At 36.7% G+C, this 25,191-nt stretch overlaps 1 protein-coding gene across 50 annotated transcripts in view; it reads left to right on the forward strand.

The window, feature by feature from the left end:
* The window catches only part of TRDN (triadin), a 409,007-nt gene that overhangs the window by 64,457 nt on the left and 319,359 nt on the right, over window positions 1-25,191 (forward strand). For all 50 annotated transcript variants that reach the window (XM_069599059.1, XM_069599060.1, XM_069599070.1 and 47 more), the window contains exons 3-4: window positions 19,975-20,139; window positions 21,171-21,203. In XM_069599059.1, coding sequence (XP_069455160.1) covers window positions 19,975-20,139; window positions 21,171-21,203 — 198 coding nt within the window. The remainder of the gene's footprint in view (window positions 1-19,974; window positions 20,140-21,170; window positions 21,204-25,191) is intronic.

Here is a 25,191-nt window from a genome sequence, read left to right on the forward strand (position 1 = left end):
TGTTTTTACAACAACAACATTTTTACAGAAAAAACATTCACTTCATTGAGAGTTTCAAAATGTAAATGATTTTCTTATGCTTCTAATGCCATTTTTAATTGGTGCCTTTCAAACATTTACTAGGGATAAATATTATTACTATGATGAGGCTTCTGTACTGCATAACAGTCTTTGAAATATGTATTGTTAATGTTTAAAAACAAGGTTGGTGATAGAAGAAAGCATATCAGAAGGCCAGGCAGGTTTACTGTCCTTGGGCTCTGGCACTTGAGAAAAGTAGATAAGCAACTCCAATATATTAAAAAATGTGTACAGAGAAATGAAAATCTGTTTTCATAAGCAAGTACTGGATTGGGAAGAATGATTCTCATCTGGGCAGTCTTCTCAGTTCCCTATTTTCTGAATTTGATTTGGTTGATCTGTGTATAATCTACTTGTGAAGCACTAGTAGAAGTGGCTTTTAATACGTGCTTAATTCAAAAGATTGGGTTCGCTTATATCTCTATAGCCTACAAGTTAGCATTACTAGGCGGTTAACATTTTCTTGTCTGTAAACTAGGGATGACACCTGGATTTCTGGTCTGAAAAATCTGTAACTTTGCTTCATCTTTTCAAATAGGACAAATTTTAGGACATCAAAATCAGATGCTAGATAAGAGATCTCACCTACCCTTCATTTCTTACTAAATGCAATGTTGAAACACTATTCCAATAATACTGTTGTCTACTTTGATCAGAGTAGAGTCACTATAAGTAATGTAAAATAGGGAATTTATTTTATGTGACTTGCACATTCTTGGAAGCTGATTAAGCAGTCTCGATGAGGCTGTTGTAATTTATCTGGTACAGGGTCAGAAGTCGACAGAGTTGAAGACAGGGTAGAAGAGAAACATATCTTTTTCTTCTCTCTTTCTAAATTCTTGGCTAGGGCCCCTCTAGCAAAAGACAAATTAACAAGCGAAAGGCATTCAGATTTATTTATTTATTTATTTATTTTTTTTTTTTTAGTTTTTTATTTTTTAAATTTTAAAATCTTTAATTCTTACATGCATTCCCAAACATGAACCCCCCTCCCACCTCCCTCCCCATAACATCGTTCTGGGTCATCCCCATGCACCAGCCCCAAGCAATATAAGTTCTATGTGACATAGAGCCCTTCATAAGGAAATGAAGACCTTGAGAGGCAGTTAGACCTGAGCATTTTAGTGGTTGCTTTGATGAAAAGTGGTAAAAAAAATGTGACAGGACCAAAAGGGTCTGAGCTAACTGTAGTGAGCTGGAGGACACAGTGAGGCCTGTTCATTCAGATTCCTCTGGACTTCTGGGGACAAGGACATTACTTTCCTCTGGGGATAGTGGGTGCCCTCTCACAGGAGGGTTTATGACCAGCTTCAGAGGAAGATCAGAAAATTCTTGCACATGCTCTTTCTCTAATTCTTCCAGCTTGGTATGCTATGGAGCCACAGGTTGGGGTAGCATGTCCTGAACCCCTTCACTGAAAAAGACAGATGGAAATAGAATAGGGGAGACTAAGGATGAATGGAACCCTCGTTTGACTCTTCACCTCTAATTACGATGATGTGGGTGAGCTTCAATATGAGCTGGTACCTTCCGCCCTGGGAGGACACGAGCCTTCCACCAGGGTTTCGAGATGCTGAAGGAGGAAATCCAGTGGGGACTCGAAGAGATGCAGTCCACTGCTATCAGCGGTCAAGACCAGCCTATGTGTTTGTCATAATGTGCATTGCATGAGAGGTGGCAAGGCCCGCTCTACACCAACCTTCAGAGTATAAACAATGGTTATTACTTCTATTTTGTCTTCCACAGCTCCTATAAATTTCTCTCACACCCAGCGGTTACCTGGAATATTCCTATAAAGGAATCCTGGGAAACATAGTTCCAGTTAGAGATTAGAGAGCACAGGAAGCCACACCATAGGATGACTGTATCATCCAAAACAGGACACCTGCGAGAGTGGAATGGAGATCACAAGGCTCCTAGAGGCCGTGCCCCCAAGCTTCTGTAGACTCAGCCAGGAGGTCCTCCCAGAACACAGAGGGGGTGTCCTGATAATTTAATGACTCAGTATCAGAATTTGTGGTCTTTGTTGATACTCCTTATAGACTTCTTTGTCTTATTTACAGATACAACCTTCTCTCTAAACAATAAATGCAAGCAAGTAGTATTGTTAAAGAAATGACTACAAACTTAGATGCCTTTGTGGATGTTAATGATTTTCCTCTAGCTCAGAATGTACTGGAATAAATTGTAGTGATTTGTGGCTTTTCTTAACTTAAGAATAAGGGTCATAATTTATTAGCATCTTCATCCATAAGAAGGGAAAATCATTATGTGGCTATATCCAGGGGGGTCTCAAAGCACGTAAAGTAATTTTTTGCAGGCATTCCACAAAATGTTTCAAAACAATTTTGAAAAAATAGAGAAGATAATCTATGTAAAACATACCTGCTTGGCACATAGGAAGCACTCATTAAATGTAACTTGAATTTGAATCTTATTACCAGGAAGTAAGATCAGTAATCTGAGAAGAGAGCCAGCAAGAATATGACAGTAAGAAGCATCAATTTCTTATGAAAGTCTTGCAGACATCTCCTGATGTGCCTTTTAAATAGATTTTCTAATGAGGTGTGCCATTTATCTACTGCTCTTGAAAATTAATTTCCCTGATTTTTTCTTCCCCTGGCACTTAGCCCAGTAAAACAGGTGCACTGTTTGTCAGGGTATGAGTTTAGAGAAGCAAAATGACTTAGGGAAGACCCAAAGTCAATCAGAATGTTTAAATTTAACATTTAATAGTTATGTATATATGTATATGTGTGTCTCTGTGTGTGTGTGTGTATAGAAATGACTGTGTGACTATATATATATGAATTTGTTATTGCATTTCAGGAGACTTGGAAAACTGGAACACTAAATGCAACATTTTAAGACTTTATCAATTCTCCTGTGTACTGAGTTTTCAAGAATAGTTGACATTTTGTGTGCTTCTTATTCTGATTCAAGTCTTATCTCCAACCCCACATTTTCTGTTCAGTGTCCCAGGCTTATTTAGTCCTCTTGGTCACCATATCTAAAAGGATACATTTCATTACTTAATTCCAATCTGCTCTTAAACACCTTAAGGAGATAGCAGTTTTTGTAGTCCAGTGGTTCCCAGATCTTAATCAAATTTTGTTGATTCTTCATGAAATGAAGAAAAAGATAAAGAAGAATTTATCCACTTTAAAGATGTGTCCTTATTTCTATTATTTATACATTTTTGGTCTTAAAATTCTCTTTTGAAATGATGATAATGGCAGATACTGTTTCTGTTACAGTTTTCTAAATGACATTTTCTTACAAAATAAAAAGTTAGCAATTTGATGTTGGGCTCCAGGCTTTTGCTGGTGGCAGTTTTCAAGGTCAAAAAACCCCATATTTGATACCAATGCTCTATTCCATTCATTTGAACCTTGGCAAATGATAGTTTATATTTATAAATGCATCTAGTTGGATACAATTGTAAATTATATATCAAATGTTAATACCCACTTTTCAATGGTCCAACTATTAAATATCTTTTCGTGCTGTGCTTGGATTCGCTTCCTTAAAGAAACCTTTTCTGAACTTTCAATGTAAATCAAGGTACTCTATCCTAATTCCCCATTATATCATTTACTCTTTACTCACAGCACTTATCGCAAGTTGTATATCTTTGATTGTGTGTGATTATTTATTTAATATCTCTCTTCTCCACTGATCTGTTAGTTTTGCAAGGAAAGTGACTGACTGTTTTATCTGCTTGATTTTTCTAGTACTTAGAAGTGTTTAGCACTGTGAGCTCAATAAACATCTGAATGAATGCTAAGATGAAAGAATGAATATATAAGTAAATAAAGGAAGATGTGGTAGCATTTTTTACACTCTGAATGCTGAGTAATGAGCATAGTTGTTCTTTATGATGACTTTGAAAGTGTTAGGATTCACTTTTTAAACTTGTTTCCCTGATTGAAAAACTTAAGCATCTCAAAGTAAAGATTGTCTCATTTATCTTAAACTATTCTTGTTACCCTGCTGACTGCCTGCCACACATTGTTCAGTACAATTTGTATGAGCTTAACAGGAGTTATTTGCTAAGCGTATATAGCAAGCAAACAAGCAAAGCCACCAGACAGCAATAATAAAAGAACACAGGGACTTTAAGACCCGAGTGAAGTAGTGGAGCGCAGGCTCTGGACTGAAGCCCTCACTCCAGTTAGTAGCTGTGTAACCATAGAAACACGACTTTTCTGTGCCTCAGTTTCATTCTCTGTAGGCAGTGATAGTATCTGCTTCATGTGGTTCTGTGAACATTGAATGAGGCAATATATTCAAGACACTTGGAATTTTGAATGGCACATAGTAATTGTTAGATACATTGTAGTTAGTATTATTTTAATTTATTCTTCATGACTTTAAGGATATTCAGTGTTTCAGAAAGATGAATAGGCATATTTCAAAAAGATGGATTGACTACATGCTTTCCAATTTTAAATATCATTTGAATATACATAGATTTTCCCAGTTACACAATTGAAATACAACAATTAAAGTATTCTATTTTATTTTCACACTGAGGGAATGTTCTAGCCTTTCTGAAATAGTTTGTTATTTTTGTATAATAGATAATAAGTACACAATTCATGACCCTACATGCTACATTTTAATGTGGTGAAAATAACTTTAAAATTATTTCTGTGGCTAACATAGTGATAGAATAGCTAAAGAGAATATATAATATAATCAAGAGTTTCTCAAACCAAACCTTAACTTGATGAAATACATGTTTATTAAATAGTCAGAATATGCTAATTGGTATATTAACCTCAAATTTACTATCTTTCTTCTTCACTGGCCTGCTAAGTTTATAACATACTGATCCAAGTAAGTCATCTAACTGGAGTACTATGATATTTTAACTCTTCTTCTGCTACCAGAAAATTAATTCTATAGCTTAGAAAAAAATCTGTAGAAATCTACTAATATAAATCTACAGAAAACTTGCTTTCTCATTAATCTCTATTAATTCATGTAACATTGGGATTGTATTTATATTTCAGCTATAATATACTTTTCTAAGAGGAGGAAAGTTAATTTTTTAAATTGACGTAATAACATACACACCATGCTTATTAATAAAAGTATTAAATTTTTCTTAAATTTTTCTATAGATGCTTGATAAGAATAAAAAACAACAGCCAAAAGTTGTTTGTGACTTTTATTTCAGAATATAAAATGCCCTTGGATATAAAATGACATGGATCTAGCTCCAGCTAGCTGGAAATATTCCAGGCTTACACATCTGCAACGCAATTTTGCCAGCAAAAAAATTGGTTGATTGGGGTCATATTGAGAAAGAAAGGTGAAATGTACATTTATTTGCATTAATGCTTCTTACTGCCTCAAAAAGTAACAGTTGAGGTACAGTGAAGGACAACTTAGAAACATACTGTGAAACTGTTTAACACCGACATAATCACACAATTTAAACTAAAGTTGCTTGTGTTTAATTTTATTAAGTTTCCACACAAGTGTACATTTCTAAAATATTGAATTTAGTTAATAGTGAAGATGAGTGTGGGAAAATTTCAATTGCAAAAATGTTAAAAATCAGAAGGAAAATACTCATGCCTCAGATGTTGAATGGCAAGAATTGGAGCTATACTCTGACTATTTAGATGTAGATTAGAAAAAGTCACAGTCATTGCCTCAGGCAGTCAATAAAACAATGAACTCACTAAGTCAGTCAGTTCAGTCATTCAGTCCTGTGGGACTCTTTGCAACCCCATAGACTCCAGCATGCCAGGCCTCTCTGTCCATCACCAATTCGCAGAGCTTACTCAAACTCATGTCCATCGAATAGGTGATGCCATCCAACCATCTCATCCTCTGTTGTCCCCTTCTCTTCCTGCCTTGAGTCTTTCCCAGCATCAGGGTCTTTTCAAATGAGTCAGTTCTTCGCATCAGGTGGCCAAAAGTATTGGAGTTTCAGCTTCAGCATCAGTCCTTCCAGTGAATATTCAAGACTGATCTCCTTTAGGATAGACTGGTTGGATCTCCTTGAAGTCCAAGGGACTCTCAAATTCTTCTCCAACACCACAGTTCAAAGGAATCATTTCTTCGGCACTCAGCTTTCTTTATAGTCCAATTCTCACATCCATACACAACTACCAGAAAAAAAACCATAGCTTTTACTAGAAGGACCTTTTTCGGCAAAGTATGTCTCTGCTTTGTAATATGCTGTCTATGTTGGTCATAGCTTTTCTTCCAAGGAGCAAGCGTCTTTTAGTTTCATGGCTGCAGTCACCATCTGCAGTGATTTTGGAGCCCAAGAAAATAAAGTCTGTCACTGTTTCCATTGTTTCCCCATGTATTTGCTATGAAGTGATGGGACTGGATGTCTTTATCTTAGTTTTCTGAACGTTGAACTTTAAGCCAACTTTTTCACTCTCCTTTTTCACTTTCATCAAGAGGCTCTTTAGTTCTTCACTTTCTGCCATAAGAATCTATGTATCTGAAGTTATTGATATTTCTCCTGGGAATCTTGATTCCAGCTTGTGCTTCATCCAGCCTGGCATTTTGCATGAGGTACTCTGCATATAACTTAAATAAGCAGGGGAACAATATATAGTCTTGACGTACTCCTTACGAACTCACTAAAATTGTGTGTTAATCAGGATCCTAGTTTTTCTTTGCTTTAAATGCATCTAAGTATCTACATCTGAAATTTTTTTTTTCCAAAATTGTAACTCAAATGGGTTTTATATTTTAGTATCTGATGCACTTCAGGGGCTTTGTGTTCACCCTTTATTTTTTGCATCATTCTCACTAACAGATGGCACAGCCTGACCTTGCAATCTAATACAGGCAGTATCCAGAGCACAGAGGGAGGAGAGAGAGAGACAGGAAGAGGATGATGAGACAGGTGGAGATGTTGCAGGAAGGCAGACCCCTTCCAGGGCCCGAAACTGGGCTCTTGTCTAACACTCGGAAACGAATTGTCTGAGGAGACACATGGGTTGACAAAGCAAGAGATTTTATTGGGAAAGGGCACCCAGGTGGAGGGCAGTAGGGTAAGGGAACCCAGGAGAACTGCTCTGCCGCGGGGCTCGCAGTCTCGGGTTTTATGGTGATGGGATTAGTTTCCGGGTGGTCTTTGGCCAATCATTCTAATTCAGAGTTTTTCCTGGTGGCGCATGCATTGCTCAGCCAAGATGGATGCTAGCGAGAGGGATTCTGGGAAGTGGACAGACGCGCGGTGTCTCCTTTAGACCTTTCCCGAACTCTTCCGGTTGGTGGTGGCTTATTAGTTCCGTATTCCTTATCAGGATCACCAGTCATAAAACAACTCATGCAAATGGTTACTATGGTGCCTGGCCAGGGCGGCGGTTTCAATCGGTGTGCTTCCCCTAACAGAGAGAGAAAGGGAGAGAAAATGACTTGGGATATGGGGTTATCAGGAATGTTAAAAGATAAACTAAGGCAAATTCAAAATGTTAAGAATATGAGCAAAAGCTGATTCATATCAGACTGCACCAAACCACAAGTGGTTAGCAGTGCTCTGCTGACAGGACCTTGGAAAAAACTTATATCGACAAGTGTGCTGTATGCTCTCCTGTCTGACTCTTTATGACCTCATGGACTGTAGCTAGTCAGGCTTTTCTGCCCATGGGATTTCCCCAGCAAGAATACTGGAACTGGTTGCCATTTCCTACTCCAGGGGCTCTTCCTAACCCAGGAATGGAACCCAGATTTCGTGCATTCCCTGCATTGTCAGGCTGATTCTTTACCACTCTACCACCTAAGAGAAATTGTAAAGAATCTGCCTGCAGTGCAGGAGACCAGGGTTTAATACCTGGGTCAGGAAGATCCCCTGGAGAAGGGAAGGGCTACCCACTCCAGTATTATTGCCTGGAGAATTCCATGGACAGAGGAGCCTGGCAGGCTGTAGTCCGTGGAATCACAAAAAGTCAGTCAGGACTGAGTGACTAACACTTTCACACCTAGAAGAAGAGGCAGAAGCAAAGGAAAGGAGTCATTTGTTTGGCTGCAGCCAAAGCCTTTGCCTTATTTGGGAAGGGCTAGTTGACTCTTTGCAACTTGTTGTCCTTGGATCTAATTTCTTAACCTTGAGGCAGTTAAAGGCTTTAGTTTTTGTTTGCTTACAAAAGCTGCTATGGTTTTAGAACCACCTGTTTAATGGCTTTCTAACAAAGAAGTACAAGTTACTGCTTCAGGAAGATCTTGCTTTTTAAAAGGGATTATTACTCTTAAAGAAATATGTGTGTAGGAGGGTGTGGTATGATAGGAGAAGGCCTCATGAAGGTATGTTTTCAGTGTTGCTACATCTAAATGTTTCTAGGTTTAAATGACATCTCATTCCTGTATCTTCAGTCTTTGCTGTATTCCCTCTTTCCATTCTACATATGTTGATGTGTTTTCTAACTTGAAAAAACCGACAAGTTTCCTTCACTTCCCTATATCCCTATTTAGCTCTTAATGCAAACCTTTTTGTTTCTGTCCTTGTAGCCAAGCCCTTCTAAGAGATAATCTGACACTATTCTATCACTTTGCTGAAATGTTTCAAATATACACTTGATTTCTAAATAAAGAAATGGAACAGATGAACAAAAGAACAATTAGCATAGTTATCTTCATCTCAGTTAAATCTTGCAGTACTAGAACTGTTGACTGACACTTGCTTATTAAAAATATGACCTCTTATGATTTTTATTCTTTTCCAATTGTTTTTTATTTTATTTTTACTTAAATGTGTTATTTTTTTATTGTATAGCCTGTTAACAATGTTGTGATAGTTTTAGGTTCAAAGGAAAGAGTTGGGGGCAGAGTGGGTACATATATATGTATGACTGGGTAGCTTTGCTATATACCTCTTATGACTTATAAATCTTCTTTAGCACCATTAGCTTCTTTCCCCTGTTAGACAATACCACCTTATTCCATTGCTGTGATGACTTTGTGTTTCCCATACAAGTGATGAGTAAGTTGCCATCATATTTAGCTTGCTTATCTTTAATATATGGCTTTCAGTCTAATAACAGGATCAAGCCTTCCTTAAAATGGTCAGATAGTTAGATTAAAGGCCAAAAACAGTGATACAGCTCTAAACAATTAAAGCATCCACAATAAATTTTAAGAAATACATTCTTCCCACCATGGGAGTCAGTAAGTGATTTTTATTTTGAAAAAAAAGAAAAAAAAGAGCTCATCAGTGTTTTTATTTTCCTCTTATTGATCTACTTGCTCAGAAGTTTGCTTATAACTGAACTTCACACATAATAACTTCCCAGTTCACATCTTTGTCCCTAATCACTCTCCAATTTTAGAAAGATAGTCAGATGGAGCATCAAACTCAAAATTCCTCACTGGGCTGATTGTATTTCTTTCTAGGCCTGCCTCCTAGATTCCAAATCCAGTTTCCTGTTTCTGCGATTAGAAACATGAGACTCCTCACACTCTTTCCCTGCTACTCATGAACATTCAGTGATCAAGAAGAATTGATTCTACTTTCTAAATGTGTCTTGATTCTGCTTGTACTCTGGCCTTGTCTCTCTAACTCCTGCCTTAGTTTCCCCCAGATTGTTAGAGTAGCCTCATATTTTCTCTTTGCCTCTAATCTTACCTCTGCCTCTGGCTCATTCTTTGGCCAGGCTACTGAAAATTGCAAGTCTCATTGTATTATTCCCCTGTTTAAAATTTTAGATGTATTCTTTTACATATAAGTATGTATATGAAAGAATACATGAAATAATGAAAGGATAAGTCAAAATTAACAAAATTAGGTAGCTGTCAAAAAAAGAGGACACTAGAGCAAGTGATCAGAATAGCAACACCGATTTCTCTCTTACTTTCTTTTTAAAATATTTATTTATTTATTTGTCTATGACACCGGGTCTGAGTGCAGCAGCCAAGATCCTCAGTCTTAGTTGCGGCATGTGGGATCTAATTCCCTGATCAGGGATTGAATCTGGGGCCCCTGCATTAGGAGCACAGAGTCTTGGCCACTGGACCAGCAGGGAAGTCCCACAATTTTCTTAAGATGTCCTCTTAAATGGTTTTTGACTTCGAGAACTCATAAATGTCTTTTTATATTTTAAATAATTTAAATTAAGCCCTAAAATCTGAAAACACACTGAAGCAAATGAATCTAATACATATGAAGTTATTGGTATAACCAGAGAAAATAATTACTTCAAATAACTTTAAAACATACAATTCAGACTCTCTGTCCTTATTGTGGTATAGTTCAAGTACAAAAAGAAATGAAAAGAGATCTGAAACTCTGTTCACTGTTTTTATTGTTATTGGCAGTATTGATGTCATTTTATTTGAAATTCTTAATGGTATACTATATAAAAAATGAAGTAACTAGTTCAATTGATATTATTAAGAAATAAAATTTTCAACAGAAGAGAAGAAGTGTATCATAGCTGAAACGGTGGGTGAAAATTCCAGATTTTACTTGGAGATATCAATGTAAACACATGCCTTTTTTGAAATTTAATATTTCTTGCCACAACAATCCAACTCAATGAGCACCGCTGCTGATCAAATTTTAGTCTCAAAATACCATTTCCCATGACTCCTTCAAGAAGTAGCTGATTCCAGACTTTGGCAAAAGAAAGATAAAAACATACTTTGGACATTTTTTGACTTCAAACAAAAAACTATCAGACAACTGATGGAAAAGACATGTTTATTGAAGTATTTATGGATCTTGGATTAAGAATTTAAGCATCTAAGATTTGCTTTAAAATATTTAGTAAGCCAGAAAAAAGAAAAGGATGGGAGAGAAGAAATATATAACTGTGAAAATGTTGATAATTATCAAAGCTAGGCGTGGTGAATTTGTATTGTGTCCCTTTGGCTAAGATAAGACTGTGTCTTCCAGAATTCCCTCGTCTGCATAGGTGCGGGTTTGTGTGAGCCCGAAGAATCATTGTGTGGGAGACTTGAGAGGCAGAGGCAAGCAGCACCAGGAAGGTCACTGCAGCGGACCAGGTGCAGCTGCACACGTCTGTTGTCACTGATCCCTCGGCTCACCTTGTTGGCGTGGTGACAAACAGCCCCTCCTGCAGCAGCCCCAGCTCCTGCCAGAGCCTCCTTTTGGCTTCGTCAGTCCTGGCTGAGGTGCATAGTTAGCTCCATGGGAAGTGTGACAGCTTTGAAGAGGGAGGCTTGGAGGTCATATGACCGATGCAGTTTCCATTGTGTTATCTCAGCCTTCCCAGGCTCCAGATTCCACTACCTTCTTCCCTTTTCACCCGTTTTTTGTTCCCAAGTGCCTGTTGTTCCGTCTTCAGTCCCCAGCACCACAGGCATTAGGAAAAATCATTCTTAGGGTGGTGACCATTAGAAATACCATAGGAATTTTATGAATCCAGCTTTTTATATCCCCGTATTCTGAGGGTTATTCATTGAGGGTAAGGATAAAAGATTGTAGGGAATTTTAACCTCTCTATGTGACCTGTGTTAAAAATCTATTGGAAGGAAAATCTATACAAGAGACACTTGATTTTGAAGTTAAATTATTTATGTAATTCAAGGCAAGAGATTACATACAACTTTTCAAAATGTTTTTATACTTTTAAAATATAACATCTGTTATTGAGTATGGCTTGTCGTGGTACTCATTTGTAAAAGATGTCATTTAAACATATCAAAATGAGATTTCATCATATACTTTTCTCTGCAAAAACATCTGAAAGATGCTGTATAGAAGCATCTCACAAATTACTCATGACTTAATTGTGTTCCTGCGTGCTAAGTCACTTTAGTCATGTCCAACTCTGTGTGACCATATGGACTGTAGCCCGCAAGGCGCCTATGTCCATGGGATTCTCCAGGCAAGAATACTGGAGTGGGTTGCCATGCCTTCCGCCAGGGAATCTTCCCCACCCAGGGATCAAACCCAGGTCTCTTACATCTCTTATGGTAGGTGGGTTCTCTATCAGCAGTGCCAACCTTTCTCAGAAGGGAGAGTTCTTTTTCAGAAAGGAACTGATCTAATATTTATATTTTTTGCTTAATGACAAAATGTAAATTAATACAAAAATCATTTTAACCTATGTTTTCAATTTCAAGGAAATATTGCAACATAGATTAAATTTCATATTTTTGTCTATGTGAGAATCTGTTACTTAATGTAAAGCATGTACTACAGGAATTGAATTTAATTTTCTTTGGCCTCCACTCCATTTTATTATTATTTTTACCTTTGCTTCTTCCAAACCCTTATCTGTCATATCCACTCCTATTAACTTTTCACTGTAAATCATTTTGAAGTGCTACTCTAAGTGGTTTTAAAGAGAGGATATTAAAAAAATGGGCCTCTCAAAATATTTCTTGGATAGAAAAGCTATTTTTAGAAAAGCTATTTTAGGGTCACAGTTTTTCACTATGTTGGTTACAACAAAAGTGGCTTACTGGATACCAAAATATCAGGTATAATCTCTAGAACTGAAGCAGTCTTACAAATATATAGTTATATGCTGAATTTTTTGAGAGAAAGAATTGGGAAAATTTTGTAATTCCAATTAGTGTAAGTTTGACAAACTTCATTTGCAAGGATGTAAATACAGTTTAGAAGTTAAGAATGAAGGAATAATGTTGCTGTATCAAACATTTCTTGACTTCTTGACCTCCTTGGATGTGTTACTTTTTATTTCTCGTATTGGCAGTATCTTCAATTTGAAATGAAATAGAGAGTAATAAAAACGATAAACTTGCAGGAGAAAAAAGGAATGCAGAAGCCTGTCAGAGCTTGAGTGGGTCTCCACTGTGATGATAACAGCTAAAGGTGACAGTTCTGACATCACTGAGTTTAGCCAGGTATGTTCAAGGCTGTTGGTCTAACCTGAGAGGAATGGGAAGTGACTTCACACTGGACCTAGAACACTCACAATGCAGTATCTTGAGTAGTCATCACTTTGATGAAGACAGTGACCTTTCTGCTGCTGTTTAGTCACTCATGTTTAGCCATGTCCCACTCTTTCAACCCCATGGACCACGGCCCACCAGGCTCCTCTGTCCATGGAATTCTCCAGGCAAGAATACCGGAGTGGGTTGCTATTCCCTTCTCCAGGGGACCCTCCTGACCCAGGGATCCAACCCAGTTCTCCTTCATTGCAGGCAGGTTCTTTACCGCTGAGACACCAGGGAAGCCCAATAACCTTTCTAGTAGATGTGAAAGCACGTTTTTGTTCATTATTTTTTAAATGTCTGTGCCTAGTATCAGCAATGCTGGAGACTCTGGGGCCCAAAGAGTCAGAGGGCTAGTAAACTCACTGAGAGTGCTTTTTGTTTCTAATGTGTCCTGGTTAACAATAAGCTGAATCAGTGTTTTGACTTTATATCCTTAGGAAATAGTTTATTATTCTGAATGATGTGAAATCTCAAGTCTCAACTGTTTAATAAGAATTTGCGTTTTCTCAGTTACATTTCTGCATATACGAAGCCTGATAACATAGTGGAGACAACCATTATTTTCTGACAGCATTCAGATCATTTTATCTTTTTGTCTTGTTTTTCTTCCCTGTGTTTCCCTTCCTCTACTGCTAATGGGTGGCTTGGGAATGGAAAAACACATCAATAGCTCTATTCTGCACTGGTAAAGTTCTAGGGAATTCTGTTTACCCTGAACAAAAAGAGTAATATCTCAGTGCATCAAGCAAAAATTATTGTGTAACTCAGAGCATATTAAATGTGCATAATTTGCTAATATTTTTCTTAACTTGAAAAAAATTTCACCAACAGAGAGAGAAGTGTTGAAACACTTAATGGCAGAAAAGGAGAAGCTAGACATTTCAAATGTAATAATTTCTTTAGATCTGGAATCACCACTATATATTATGAAATAACACCCCTCACATATCAAAACTAGATAGCAAGCCCATAAATGGCAGCACTGTGTTAATTATAGGGCTTCCCTGGTGGCTCAGCAATAAACAATATACATGCCAATGCAGGAGACACAGGTTTGATCCTTACGTTGGGAAAACCCCCTGGGGAAGGAAATGGCAACCCACTATGCTATTCTTGCCTGGGAAATTCCATGGACAGAGGAACCTGTGGCCTACAGTCCATGGGGTTGCAAAGAGCTGGATGCCACTTTGTGACTAAAAACAACATTAATTATATTATGTTTAAGATATTTCATATAATACATGCAAAATAATTTGTGTTAAAAGAATTTTATATTTGAGTCGGACACGACTGAGTGGCTAAACTGACTGAACTGATATTGAGTACTAATATGTGTAAGATATACACATCAACATATATGTAAGTGGAATTTTTTTCTAACTTAGGTAGAATTTATGACAAAAAATCCTTAGCTCAGATTAGATCCAAGTATTTAGATGTGAGTATTTTCTGGGAGATAAGAGGCAAGCACTGGTTGTTTCCTGAGTCCTGTGAAAGCAGTGTGTAGATTTCACAGGCTCTGGCAGTGTTGCCTGTGAGGACTTAGGGACTAAGTGATCCTAGGGTAATACTTATGGCAGTGCACACCTGCGGAGCACTGCCATGCTGTGCTGTGCTGTGGGTGTCAGTTGTCGCCCACTCTCTGTGGCCCCAGGCTCCTCTGTCCATGGAATTTTCCAGTCAAGACCAGTGGAGTGGGTTGCCATCTCCTACTCCAGAGGATCTTCGCAAGCCAGGACTTGAACCTGTGTCTCCTGCATTTCCTGCATTGGCAGGCAGATTCTTTACCATTGAGCCACCTGGGAAGCCCAGATTACCATATGTGTGAGTTAGATGATTCTGAAAATTCAGTCCGTTCAGTTCAGTTCAGTCGCTCAGTCGTGTCGCAAAGAGACACAACCCCATGAACCGCAGCACGCCAGGCCTCCCTGTCTATCACCAACTCCCGGCGTCCACCCAAACCCATGTCCATTGAGTCGGTGATGCCATCCAGCCATCTCATCCTCTGTTGTCCCCTTCTCCTCCTGCCTTCAATCTTTCCCAGCATCAGGATCTTTTCCAATGAGTCAGCTCTTCGTATCAGGTGTCCAAAGTACTGGAGTTTCAGCTTCAGCATCAGTCCTCCCAATGAACACCAGGACTGATCTCCTTTAGGATGGGCTTGTTGGACCTCCTTGAAGTTGAATTAATAATTACCTAACATTTGCTACATCTTTTACTTTTTTGTAGGTGCTTTACACCTAAGAGTGTATGTATAGTAAGGTTGAATGAAGCTCAATAAATAGCATCTGGCAGAGACTTGTGGGCAGAGAGTCAGAAGATGCCTACAAGCCTGGTTCTCTAGCCATCCTGTGGAGTGGCTCAGAGAGACACTGTTGCTCTTTTCTTCTTTAAGGAATGCAAGAGGTTGGCCTTATAGTTGGAGGGGTCACTCCTTTGGGAATGGATACCATGCAGTCCCAAACACCCCAGGGGCTACTGGAAATGACAGTCGCGCAACATTTGGAGACCTTGAGAAAGATGAGATGATACACGGTGCCTGCTGCTGAGGGGAGGAGAAACCACTAGCCCCAGATAGCAAACTGGAAAGAGCCCTTGGGTCATTCAAAATTCAAAGGCAATCTTGCTTCTCCCACAGTGACACTGATTAATTACCAGGCACTTTCTGATGTGCTTTGAATGTATTATCTCATGCAATACAGATGTCAGCCTTGTGAAGTATTGGTACTCTTATTGTCATTTTTCATTCTAGCAAACTGAAGCACAGAGTACTTTGGTTTTGTATCATACTGTATAATACTGTTTGCCAGAACTGGACATATTATAAATTGAGGTATAACAAGGGTAAATATAAAGACAATAGGCATAAGGGGTTGAGGTCTTAATTTAGACCAGTGACTTCAGAAAAGGAGACATATCAATGAATTTTATAGATACGGGAAAAGTTAATTTTCTCAACACCACACAGCCGGCAGGTGGCGTAAACACTAGGACTAAGTCAGATGAATAAAGTACTCACTCTGGTTGCCAAGTTTAAGAGGCTCCAAACAACTCAGTAGTTAAGATGCCAGTATTTTAATACCATCTCTAATATTTAAAGTTAAATGCAAAAAATTTTAAATGCAAAAATTTGGGATGGACAAAATTCTAAATAAAGACAGAAGCATTATTACTGATTTTTCCTTTTGTCTCTGTCTTCATTATTGCACAGTTCAGCACTAGATAGGAGAGCTGAACTTGAACAGTATCATTCTGAACTCAGAGCCCATGCTTGTAAATGTTGTTGTTTGCTGATGCTTCTCAGGATTTGACAGATAGAGAAGAGCCAATTATATGTAAGACTGATGGTCAAAGATAATCATGAAACCACAAACTTTGTTCTTTAGGAGTAAGGCAGATAAGATGACTAATTTAATTTCCTGTGTATGTTCTCATTTAGAAATGAAGTATCTGTATAGTTTGGCTTCAAAGACACTGGATGAATAAAAATCGTATTTAACTTAAAACCTTTCCTTGACTCTCTTGCATCTCTTGGCACTCTTTTATCAGTGCCAAGAATCCAATTACTGATTATAAGGAGGCTTGCATTCAGTGGTATATTTTTCTGTAAGAAACATAAGAGACAATTAAGAGTGAGTTGAATATTGAGAAACATTTCTTATCTCATATAACAGAAGCTCAGGAAGTAGGGAGATTATTCCAGAGTCTCAGTGCCTTGGCAGTGTCTTGCTGAGATGTTGTATGAAATACATCATACTCTGGAACCCATTTTGAATTCATATTTTTGTTTGTTTGGTAGCAGTATTGTGTAGTAGTTGAGTCATGATCTGGAGAGAGCAAAATCTGGTTCCATTACTGACTAGCTATGTAGCCTTAGGCATCTTGTTTACATTCCCTCTGTCTCAATTTTGTCTTTAAAATAGAGATGGCTACCTCACTGAGTTTTTGAAAGGAAAAAGTGAGTTAATATACATTTAAGTTCTTACTGACAGGTAATATACACCGTAAAAGTGTTAGCTACTACCATTTTTATGATTATATTTTTATAGTGTATGTAATTTAACTCATGGAAACATGAGAGGTAGGAAAGTATGATTTAAAAAGAAGGCATCTATAAAAGGTTTAGTTGCATTGTAGAATATTATTCCCACTGATGTAATTTGGATGTGATGTCTGAGAGAGGAAATCAGAATTAACATGAGGACTGCTATCTTTTTTGAGATATGTCTTTCCCTATATGTTTTTAAAGTTGTTGTTTATTTGACTGAAAATCAGAAGCTGGTCTCAAGCCAGCATTTTTTTCATTAAAATAATGCAGTTTGATGATTTTAGAACCATACAATATGCATGTCTGTAAAGTATATATATAGTGCATTTAAGCATAAGGATAATTAAACTATCTATTTTGTTGGATTTTATTGTGAAGTTCCTCAGTGAACACTTAGAAAGAAGAGGAATGGGGAAATGGTCTCAATCTATTCAAATCATAAAAATCCCATTTGCAATATTCTTCCATTAGATATAAAATATACTACTGCTAAAAATGCCTTTAATGGTGCCAGGACAATCCAGTTTCTTACATATAGTTCTTTTAAAGTTCTCAATTGCAATTATAAAATTCCACTTCATTTCCTTTCTCTAAGGCTTAGTCTCACCTTTCAGACTACCATATCTTATTCACATGAAACTCTTCAGCGTGCAGTGAAATAAAGTCCAAAGAGTGAAGTTATGCTGTCACTGATTCATGGAGGTACATTTCCCTGGGACCAGTTGTAACTTGGCATCCCTGTGATGGGCTGTGAATCCTCTGAAACAGAACATAAAATTAAAATTTTGCTCAGAAATCTCCTCTCTCATATTATTTCCCCTCTCTATGGGACCTTACCCATCAGCATAAAAATAGAATATTCTTCCCTCTTGAACAATGCAAACAATGGAAACCCCACTATGGTTCCAGTCCTTCGACTATTGCCCAATCTCTGTCATTTACTTTACAGTAAAATATATTTATATCTGTAGGTTCTTCCCATTTGGTCCTGAACGTATTTCACTGAAATTGCCCTTTGAAGGTTACCAGTGACAGCCTCATCATTAAGGCTAAAGTTCTATTCTAAGTCTTTGTCTTTCTTGACTTATCAGCAACATTTGCCAACTGCTCACTTTATCCTCACTGAAACGATTTCTTGACTTGATCTCTAGCACATTATACTTCCTTTTTTTCTTTCCTCTCAATTAATCTGTCTCTGTGTCTCTTTGTCTCTGTCTGTCTCTTGTCTCTCCTTCTCATAATTCATTGATGATTTTTCCTCATCTCTCTGATCTGCCTGTCTTCTAAATGTTGGACTGTTCCTAGCTCCACTTCCTTAGTGATCACATAGCTTTGAGTTCTTTCTATTCTCTGTTGAACTTCCAAGTTTCCATCTTCATCTAGAACTTCATTTTTGTAGATCATATAAAACTACACAAATGTCTACATCTCCACCTAAAGGTCTAGTCGACAACGCAAATTTAACAAGTTTAAAAATTAGCTACTCAAATACTCGGCCCAACAAACCCTACTTCTCTCTAGTTCTCCCCACTTCAGTAAATAATAGTTCCATTCTTCCAGTTTCTCAATCCAAAAGCCTTGAAGTTATTCCATACCTCTCTCTTTCTCTCACATCCAGCAGCCCATACTGTCAGTCTGTGCCATCAATTCTGTCTTTTAAGTACGTTAAGAATCCAGTCAGACCTCATCACACACAGTTATCACCTTCTGTATGGGTGATACAGAGATCGCCATCTTCTTCCTCTTGGATTATAGATCGTTTCACTTGGCTCCTTACTTATCTTCCTGTTTCCAACCTGGCATTCTTTCAATCCTCAACGAGGCAAATGAAGTTATATAAATCAAATCACTCTTTCCTCTGCTCAAACCTTCCAATGATTTCCTATCTTAATCAGAGTAAAAGCTTCATTTTGGCATACTTAACCTTTAGATAGTATAATATGTTGATATAATTCTTATCTCTTAAGATATCAAAGGAAGAGAATCCCTGAAAAGCTTAAGTAGTTTTTAAAATTAAGAAAAAACATAAATCTAAAAGTTAATTATAGATTGTTGAAAAATCAGATACAACTCAGACCATATTTCTGGCTAGATCACATTTTCAATCAGATCCTAAAGGCTACCCTTACTCCTTCAGAGCAATTTTCATGTAGCTAGAATGAGAATAACAACACGTTGGAAACCCATAATATGTCTATTTACTTGCTTACATTTTTAATCTTTCATTTTACAAACAGTTTATACCCCTTAGGATATAAGAAAGGGAAGAGTTATAGACTTCAGTTTTTTCCTAACACTATCCACTGAAGTTACTAGAAGTTCAAATGCTTTTTTTTATTTTTAGGTGCTGGGATATCTAACAAAGATAAAACAATTGAATCTAGCTGGAATTTGATATGATTCCTACCTTGACAATTCTAGATATTTCCTGATGTATCACAAATCATAATAAATGGACCTATCAGTTTTACTTTGGTCACAGCTATCTTAGTCAACTCAGAACTTACTGTTTGTCTAAAAATTTACAAAGCCATTTTCCATGATGCTGTCCAGTACAATATAGACCAACAATGATTTCTTCTGTTCCACAGAACATCTGTAACTCAGGATTGCTACAATTTGGATAACATAATACACATTACTTTAATTCATTCTTAATTTTTCCCTGTGCTGAATGCTTACTCGGATTATAAACTTCTCAAGGGTAACCCTATAGTGTTTGGTACCAGATGTACCCAATAACTTCTCTTTTTAATTGAACACACATGTATACTACCACAAAAATTAATTTCTGTTTATGAGCAAAAGAACTATTGCCAAGCAATATTTAAATTGATGAAGTTGACATTTATTGTGTTAAAAGGATAAATCAGGAAAAACAGCTTTTCTTGGTTTCTTTGGGAATAATTGCAAAACTTTTCTTTGTTTTTAATTACTTTTAGCAAGCTCTATTTCCAAGATTGGCTCAGATCCTCTGAAACTTGTACATGATGCGGTGGAAGAAACCACGGACTGGGTCTACGGCTTCTTTTCTTTGCTGTCTGACATCATCTCGTCCGAGGGTGATGAAGAAGATGATGATGATGCAGAGGAGGACACTGATAAAGGTACATAGAGTGCAGAGACATCCAGCTGCTGGGACTGCTGTGTGATACGTGTGATAAGAGTTAGCTTAAGTCTCTGCACAGATGTGCGCTTGGGTCAAGCTAAACCAAAATGAACACATTTCTGAGTGCAAACAGCCTGTCAACAGGCTGCCAAACTCAGTAAATTGGTCTTTATATGGCTTTCAACTTATGGATTATCTGCCATTATGGCAAAGATGTCAAAATTAAATGCTATATTAGAGTAGTACAGAGAGATTTATTAAGCAAACCTACAAAACCACAATAGAAACTCACATTTATATGCTTTTTCAGGAAAGAAATAGTTACTATTTCCCAAGTTTGAAATAACAATAGTAAGACTAAATATACATATATATATATATGTTATACATATAATTTGTATTCATAAATATCAGAAAGCAATCCTACTAAAATCATGATGAAAGTAAATTGATTGAAACAAATGGAGGTAAATGTCACAGCAATTATGCAACTAACCCACTTACTCTCTCTGTTATATATAAATGAACAAAAGGAAATAACAAACTTAAACCACATGTAAACTTCTACTGAGTGGATATGGAAAGATCAAGCCTTGTGATTCTGCCTTTTAGATGACATTTTTAAGATCAACTTTGCTCATCAGAACTTACATATTCAGCCTTGACTACCAGGAAGCTCTTATTATTTTAGCCCTTTCTACGACTTTGTCTAAATTTGTATTTGTTTGGCCTCTGTCAGAGGTTGAGATGAACAGCAGAGAACTGAAATGAACATGATATACAAACCATAATGTGTAATTTGGATAACTGCCACAATTTTATTGAACTCATAAAAGTGAAACTATCTCAAAAAAATGTACATAGGCAAAGTATATATTAAAGCTTGGAATTTGGAAGGCAAAGTAATATACAGACTACTATTATCAAAATTAATAGATGTTTTATAAACAAAAGAAAATGGGGAAATTGAGAGGCAATTTTATGCTCCGCTGAAAGTTTTTCTAATTTACTGTTTTTGTCTTCATTTAGGAGAAATAGAGGAGCCTCCCTTGAAAAAAAAAGGTTAGTTGTTTCACCTCTGCAAAAAAAAAAGTATTTTTTATGGTATTGTTGGTTTTCACCATGACTCAAATAGATTTTACTTAGTTGTGGGCTTAATTGTTTTTTTTCTTTTTCTTCAGTTATTATCAGTATTTTATTTAATTTTAGATGATAACTATAGGAAAATGTGGCTGATATAATGCGGAGGAGAATAATCTTGGAGGCAGTATATATCATGTGTCCTCACAAAGCAGTTGAGTCATCTGAGTGTGGTTGGATGTGGTTCACAGGGATCCCTTGAAGGAATAATCAAGGTCTTCAGTCACTGAATGGAATGGTCGCAAATCCAAAAGATGGGAGCAATATGACTGGGAAAGGGAGTTAGAACCATGAAGAAAAAGACTCAGAGATTTTACAGGAAGGGGTAGGAATTATGTCTAGAAGGCAAAGTATATTATCCTGAGGTTTATTTTGTATGAGAGAGAAACATAGAAATCACTCTTAATGCAATTAGTTATTGTTCCATATAAGTAATTGGAGACGGCAATGGCACCCCACTCCAGTACTCTTGTCTGGAAAATCCCATGGATGGAGGAGCCTGGTGGGCTGCAGTCCATGGGGTCGCTAAGAGTCGGACTCACCGAGCGACTTCACTTTCACTTTTCACTTTCATGCATTGGAGAAGGAAATGGCAACCCCCTCCAGTGTTCTTGCCTGGAGAATCCCAGGGATGGGGGAGCCTGGTGGGCTGCCGTCTGTGGGGTCGCATAGAGTCGAACACGACTGAAGTGACTTAGCAGCAGCACCAGCAGATGATGATCACCTCACTGTTTGGAATAAATTCTGCTTAGTGTATGTATGTTAATTTGGAAAATTTGAATTTATAACTTGTCCAATAAATGATAAATTAAGTAGTGAAACTCAAATGTGGGAATGCCATCTAGAAATGAAAGTGTTTATGAAGCTATTAAGAGGAGAAAGGATGGGTTTCCCTATAAACAAATCCATGATGAGAACCCAAGAACTCAGACTTTGTCATCAAATCTGGGTTTAGAGACTCTAGACTAGTTTATAAACTTCTTGGAGTAAAAAGTAAAGCCTTTTTGTAGCTGATCTCCAATGGATAGTGCATAGAACATAGTCAAAGTTTAATATAATGTTACTAATCATAGTCTGAAAATTACCATTTATGTACATATTTAGTCTATTTAGATGTGGAAAAGAAGAGGATAAATGTTTTCCTACTTATAAATTAAATTCTATGAGAATATCATATAAGATCACATTCTTCATAAATCAATATCTAGTATTTAATATAAAATCTGTTCATTACTTTTGATTTGAATTTCCTGGTGGGATTATTAAGTTTTTAAAATGTTTACCACAAATGTCAAATATACATAAAGCTGTTCATTGCTTCTTAAATTATTGCCTTGCTTTATCAAATCAACAGAGAAACTATTAAATAATTGTTTAGGATGCTTTTTATAAATGTCAGTAATGATAGTTCAAACAGTCTAAGGGGTATGTGTGTTTAAAACCATGTACACTAATGCCTTCAAGGATTACTAGAAAGAGAATTGACTAAAATCACCTGAATATATTTTCTTAATACTATTGTTCACAGAGTTACATGAGAAAATGGGCATTTAGAGAAACACGTTATACATCCTACCTTGTTGCTGCTGCTGCTGCTGCTGCTAAGTCGCTTCAGTCGTGTCCAACTCTGTGCGACCCCATAGACGGCAGCCCACCAGGCTCCCCCGTCCCTGGGATTCTCCAGGCAAGAGTACTGGAGTGGGGTGCCATTGCCTTCTCCCCCTGCCTTGTTACAGAACCTATATAATAACAACCCTTAGTTGAAGTGGACCAAAAGAAATATATTTCACTACAATTAACATATTTTATTTAAAACCTTTTCTTTTGTAGAATCATCTTAGAAACAATGAGTTTTTAATCATCATGTATTAACTTACAAAACATTTGTAATACATATTCTGCTTTTAAAAGCATATTTTTGTATTATTATTTGGGGAGAGATTCTATGAGCTTATCTCTACCTTATGGATTATTTTATAAATTTCACATTTTAAAATTGTGTTTTAAGAATTTTTTTATTTTTCTATAATCTAAAATTATATTCTCTAAAAATATTTAATTTTTACCTGTCTAAATGAGTATTAATCTTTTCATTAGTATTCTTTCCCATTCAGATAAATTGAATAATATGTAGCCATTTAATACTACCTAAATTATGAGGTTGTGGCATGTTTATTTAACTGTCCTATGTCTATGTGAAACATTTTTTTTACATATGCTAAAAATATTGGTTTCATTTGCTCAGTTCCAGCTATTTTTACCAAAATGAAAAATCAATTACCTTGTTATTTATGAGTGAAGTTTGCAGTTCTAATTTGATAAGGAATAATTGTCCAGTCACATAATCTCAGGTTTATAGGATCAATTATTAAACAGGTTATTAATATGGACGATGCTTTAGAATCTGCTCCTCTGTGGTTTATGTTATATATATAAATATAGCTTTAGGATATTAAATGTAGTACCTCAGTTCAGTTCAGTTCAGTCACTCAGTTGTGTCTGATTCTTTGCAACCCCATGGAGTGCAGCACACCAGGCTTCCCTGTTCATCACCAACTCCTGGAGCCTACTCAAACTCATGTCCCTTGTATTGGTGATGCCATCCAACCATCTCATCCTCTGTCATCCCCTTTTCCTCCTGCCTTCAACCTAGTGTCTATATTCTTTACACATATTTATTTTTCAGCTTATCAAAATTTTTAAATATTAAGTTCTATTACCAAACACTCCAGGATGAGGAGCAAAGGCACCGAATCAGTATAAAATATATTTTTTTATCATTTGATTACTTAAAACTTCTAACTACAAAAACCCAATACCATTGTAAATCACATCTTCCAGAACAATACCATGCTATGTATGGTGGGTGTGCTTGGTTTACCTGGAATCACCCTGTTCAGTGGTATTCTTCACAACAGGGTAAACATGGACATGTTATTATCACCCCATCTTCTAAGGGATAAATATGTGCCAATAGCATTAAAGGAATCAAATTAATTTCTATGCTTTCCTAAAACTGATCTGCCCGAGAACATTTCCAGAGTTATCAAATACTTATTCTGTGTTACAAAATAAAGAAGTGTCTGTCATCCATCATCAAATTGCTAGAATGCCAACCAAAGAGACCAGTAGGCTGTCCTGTCCTGTCTTGCATATATCCGCTAAAGGAGAGTGGTGTTGCTGATAACTCAGTTTTTCTGTGTCATGATGGGATGGTGTGAAGTAAAAAATACGGTAGAGTGGAATACAGGAGCAATGGCAAATTTCATTTCATGATTTTGCCTTTTATTTAGCTGAATAATGTGAAAGAATGCATTGCTCTTGAGGGAGAGTCCCTTGAGAACAAAACAAAAAGAATATTCATAGGAAATAAATACTGAAAGCTAAAAATGGCTTTTAAAATTTTAAATGTAAGCAGTTCTTTTCAGTTATTTTCAATATTTGTTCCTAGGAAGTATGACTGCTTTGAAAAAAACAGTACTTTGAAACAACCAAAGCAGTTTGAGTTTAACACTGATTCTTTTAAATTTAACTGGATATTTTCTAAGGCAACCAAACTGTTAAAGACGTGTTGAACAAACCCATGATGTCAAATTTCTGTGATTCATTTCAGACTAATTCTGAATAATTCAAAAAGAAATTTAAAGCCTTATTTATGTAATTATATTATGAAATATTTAATCTAATTGAAGTCAGACCTTATCATATTTTATTTAATATAAAATGCTTAATATTTTGTGAAGGGCACAGCAACCCACTTCAGTGTTCTTGCCTGGAGAATCCCATGGACAGAGGAGCCTGGCAGGCTACAGTTAGTGGAGTCGCAAGAGTCGAACACGACTGAGCCACTAACACTTTCATTGACAAAAAATTAAATTATATACTATTTGCAGGACCAATTCACTATGCG

This window comes from Ovis canadensis, chromosome 8 (genome assembly GCF_042477335.2).
Source record: "Ovis canadensis isolate MfBH-ARS-UI-01 breed Bighorn chromosome 8, ARS-UI_OviCan_v2, whole genome shotgun sequence".
Lineage (NCBI taxonomy): Eukaryota > Metazoa > Chordata > Mammalia > Artiodactyla > Bovidae > Ovis > Ovis canadensis.